Below are 4,458 nucleotides of genomic sequence, written 5' to 3' on the forward strand. Positions count from 1 at the left end.
CAAGTATGCTCAGTAGTGCATCCATGCTGCGGGCAAGAATTTTTGGCGCTCGTTCATGTGTGCAGCGGGCCTCCCGCTTGGTGCGGAAATAGTGAATTAAAGCTGCTTTCGTAGCGTCGAGATGTTGTTGGGAGCGGGGGTCGATGTTTTCATCAAACTGCCATTTCCACATAAGGGCTGCATGTCGTTTCACCTGGGCGACAGAGTCGCTAGGAACACAAAGGCGGATGAAACTGGTGGAGCTTCCGCTCGGAAGACCTTTTTTTTTAAATAGATAAATATTCTCTGATTAAGACTTCATACCAGAATGCCATCACGCTTGATACCGAAGCAGAGCTGACTATGGTAGCTAAGATGCTGTTGCATATTTTCGGTGCCAATACCAACATCTCTTCAGCACTCGTGGCATTTGAGGGTAGCGTTGAACTTACGAAGCTGATTCGTGCCCGTACACGAGCAGATACATTTGCGAATGGCAACGAACTTCGACGCCAAGCACTGAAAGAGTTAAATATTGAAGACAGCGAAACAACAGGTCATTTGCATTTTTATGTCAGTCTCGGACGTGATGATCGCATACGAGATACGCAGACCAAAGCTGCTTGTGCGGAATTGACTCGGATTTGGGATTCTAAGACGTTAACTGTAGAGCCTGACAAAGGTGCTGCTGTGGGCTACATCATGAAGGATGGAAACTATGTCATATATCCAGACACGGAAAAAATCAGGGACGTTTTTGACGCGAAGGCTAACAAATGGAAGGATGAGCATTAAAAAACCTTATGTCGAGCCCCCCGTGATTAATAACATGGTGACTGAAATATCAAAAATTCCATCGACGCTGAGGGCACGAAATGACCCGGAACTAATACAAAAGGTATGCGGGAAATTTTTGCGATATCTGTCCATTGCCTATATGCGACACGTCACGAGTAACGAGTGGATTGTATTGCAGTACGTTGAATACCCACAGTACAGCCAATGGGAGGTACTGGGTACAGATACAGTTACGAAGTCCAAGAAGATGCGTACCTGGGATGAATTACATCGACTGTTTGCCGAAACATATTCCGTGATACCTGAAATCAACGAACGTGATCTGAATTTGTACGCTAACCACTTGATAGAGGAGGATGGCAAATTTGAAGGAAGAAACAAGTTTAAAGCATTATCCAAGCGCGGTTCAACTTATTTGAAACTACTTACGCATATGAGTAGTCTACGGTTTCCGTTGGCAACTGCCATGACGCCTAGTGGTTTCCCAACAGTATATATTGATGAACATCTGTTCAGATTTGAGGACTGTGACGTGCACGCTGAGGCAAATTTTTGCGTTCGGAAATGGATCGGTCGCGCATGTTTATCGAGGAGTTCAAGAAATCAAAGGCCGACTGGTTGATGTTGAAGGGATTACGATACGACGGACGAGGTCAAGCAAAGATGGTGGAGAAGAAGGGTGTAGACCAAGTTGCCATCGCGCCGCCAAGAATGTGGATCATCTCCAATTACACGTTTGATCAGATGGCGTCTCTTTCGTGCGTGGATGCACTGTGGAATCCAATTAAAAAGCGTTCGGTCGCGATGATGTTCAGGCTGCGCGAGGATGACGAGGCAATGGTCCCTTCGCTTGCACATGATGTCATAAATAATGGCCATATAGTGGTAACTCACGTTCTACAGATCTTGGCATCAGGTGACAGTATGAATGTTGTGCGAGACCTCCGCACATATGGACACTTTAACATGAGATTCGACTCTCGGTGCACCAAGGAGGAGTACGTTCAGCGTGTTGTTGATCCGTCGCGTCAACTGTTGACTACGTGCCTTCAGCCGGACTCGGGATATCTAATTAACAAACTGAGCTTCAACCACTCAGTATTTCAGCCGGAAAACCACCACTTAATACACGAAGGGTGCCTCTATGTAAACTTGAACTTTGTCAGTGACATGGGGAGAGGTATCGCTGTCGCATGGCGAGACCCGCGTACAAAGGCAGTCCAATGGAGTGTATCAAATCAAATGGATCCACGACTTCTACATTCAATGCAAATCCCCAAATTTCAGGCAGCTGACTACGACGCACTCATGCGCCACGAGGCACGTTATCGCGCTAAGCTAGTATGTTAAACTTCGCCCCTAAAAAATATATATAGATTATTGCCTTTTGTAAATAAAGTTCATTTCTATAACAATCACGGTTCAAATACTTATACCAGAAATCTTTAGTTCAGTTGTGAAGACTTCTGGTTGTAACTTACTTACAATTGCATTTCGGTCTAAAACCGATATTCCTAGCGAGTATGCACCAAAACCGACCGATGGTTCTGTTGATGTACTGTCTCACTATCATTTGGTGCCACCAAAAACGTTCAACAGTGACGTAGTGGGCTTTCCGTCTTGGGTGACATGCAGTGGAAGCCAAAAATTGGTTGTTGAGTACGTAGCCAAGAAACATGACAATCGCTATGTGATCGAGTTCCAAAAGTATCACAGAGTATCACTCTTTCGCGATGCAGCGACGTATCTGACACATCAGTACTTGAGACCTGACTTGTCGCCGTGTGAGCTGATTCTGCCACATATTCCTGTTCGCGAATATTACGATTTGGATATGCGTGGCGATGCGACAGACTACGACGCCAGTTTGTTATTCAATTTTGGATGCGCGAGATCCAGATACTGCACGTCCGTGTATGGGGACGAAAGTGACAATTATCAAGACGTGACAACGCTGACTGCGTCTAGGTCAGGGAAAATCAGTTTTCACGTCATTTACCACAGACACGTATTTTCGTCCATGACGGAACTATCGGACTACGTATCAGGCTTTAGAGCATTTCTGACACAGTGACGTCGATGGAGTGAGCGACACTGTAGACTGGGCGGTGTATGGGCGCAACCAGATGTTGCGGGCACCATACGCAGTAAAACTAACGACGCGCGACGTGGAAGGCAAGCGTACGTACAGCAACATTGACGGGTCCACGCTCAAGTTATTGCGTGGCGCAGAGTGCCTTGAGTCAATGTCCACCACGGCGGCCATGCATGCAAGTGTAATTTGTTGCCCAGGTACAGCCATCGATCCTGTTCATGCGACAAAGCCAGTCCTGGATGTACCCAAACCTAGTGAGCCGCGTGTGGTAGTACAGACCTGTCCTAAAGAAACAGGGCTGGGGATGTCGGACAAGTTGTCAACAGACGAAATTGCTGTCCATGAAGCATCGATCAGAACGCGCTTCTGTTTTGGTCGATGCCGGGTCAGGGATATCCATAACAAGGCCTGCCTCCCAGTAGAGACGACGCGGGACTATTTCAGGTTTGCTGGACTTGTGAAATCCATTTTTGGCTATAAGCACGGTTGTACCATTTTCACAACTTATGTAGCGCGTTCCGATTACTACAATGAGAACGCAGACAAGGTTGAGACGTCGTGGCGTTCACTATACAGTGATATGCGATTCCAAACTAACGAAGGCACCCTTGTGCACAACATAATGATGCGAAAATTGAAGGTCGCTGAACTCAAGAAGAAAGGTATTTTCAAGTATTAGGATACTGTTATGATATTAACGTGAGAATAAACTAGCAGTCTTTAATATCGGTGTGTCGTTTGTTGTCATACACCTCTGACTTAAAGGGTGTAGGACTGATGAAATAACCCGTTACAAATATATTCAATACATTGACGTATCATCGATGATAGAAATAAACCTTAACTCGGCACAAATGATCATGGTTATGAAAGTGATAACTTTTGTTACATTCTCGATTATGACGGCTGGAATTGTTTCGTACAGTCAGCTGTCTAGCCACAAGCAAATCAGTGCTGATGTGTCTAGAATAAATGAATATTTTGTCGTGTTACCTTAGTGCTACAACGCGTTGAACAGAGACAAAAATCAGGTGTGTCAAAGTATTAACAAAGAAGTAACGCGGACATCGCAGTCCATTAAGGTATTGAGTCGGCCTTATACATCGTGTCCATCCGGAACGCATGGTAAACCAATCGTGGGCTAATGTGCGATGTTCATCGAGGTATCGGCGTCTAAACTTTGTGCCAACTTTGCCATAACGGTGCCAGTGGCCCGTTTTGGTCTGTTGTTGTTTTGAGCATTAGATTGGGGTGAAGTATATTTATAGGGTTTCTTGTATACGTTTCGGATCATATTCAGATCTGCGACCCGTTTGAATTGTACACAGTCAGTGTTTATCGTGCGGATGTACTCGTTCTGTGTGTGCAGTTTCTGGAGAGAAATGTCGACAAGGGTGTTGTATTTGTCGCTGGGTAGATTTGGGTCAGCGAATTGGGTGCCGAGCTTGGTGATAAGGTCGGCTGTTTCTGCATGACGCCGTTGGATAGACAGCTCGTCTTCTTTCAAGGCTTCGTCATACTCGCGCACAATGTCAACGGCGTTGGGAATGGTCGGCCGCTAGTTTTTCGGATTCTTAGATGTCATA

General features: G+C 45.7%; 2 protein-coding genes across 2 annotated transcripts; both read left to right on the top strand.

Annotated features, from left to right (window-relative positions):
* Positions 1–342: 342 nt before the first annotated feature.
* On the top strand, positions 343–923 carry SARC_08754 (hypothetical protein; the record flags this gene model as incomplete). Its single annotated transcript, XM_014297254.1, has 1 exon — positions 343–923. One exon carries the CDS (start codon positions 343–345, stop codon positions 772–774), a length of 432 nt encoding a protein of 143 aa, XP_014152729.1. The 3' UTR covers positions 775–923.
* Positions 924–1,341: 418 nt separating this feature from the next.
* On the top strand, positions 1,342–3,551 carry SARC_08755 (hypothetical protein; the record flags this gene model as incomplete). Its single annotated transcript, XM_014297255.1, has 3 exons — positions 1,342–2,118; positions 2,438–2,745; positions 2,849–3,551. The coding sequence occupies 3 exons, from the start codon at positions 1,342–1,344 to the stop codon at positions 3,549–3,551; spliced, it is 1,788 nt and encodes a 595-aa protein (XP_014152730.1).
* Between the last annotated feature and the right edge of the window lie 907 nt (positions 3,552–4,458).

Source organism: Sphaeroforma arctica (assembly GCF_001186125.1).
Source record: "Sphaeroforma arctica JP610 unplaced genomic scaffold supercont1.820, whole genome shotgun sequence".
NCBI classification, from domain to species: Eukaryota; class Ichthyosporea; order Ichthyophonida; genus Sphaeroforma; species Sphaeroforma arctica.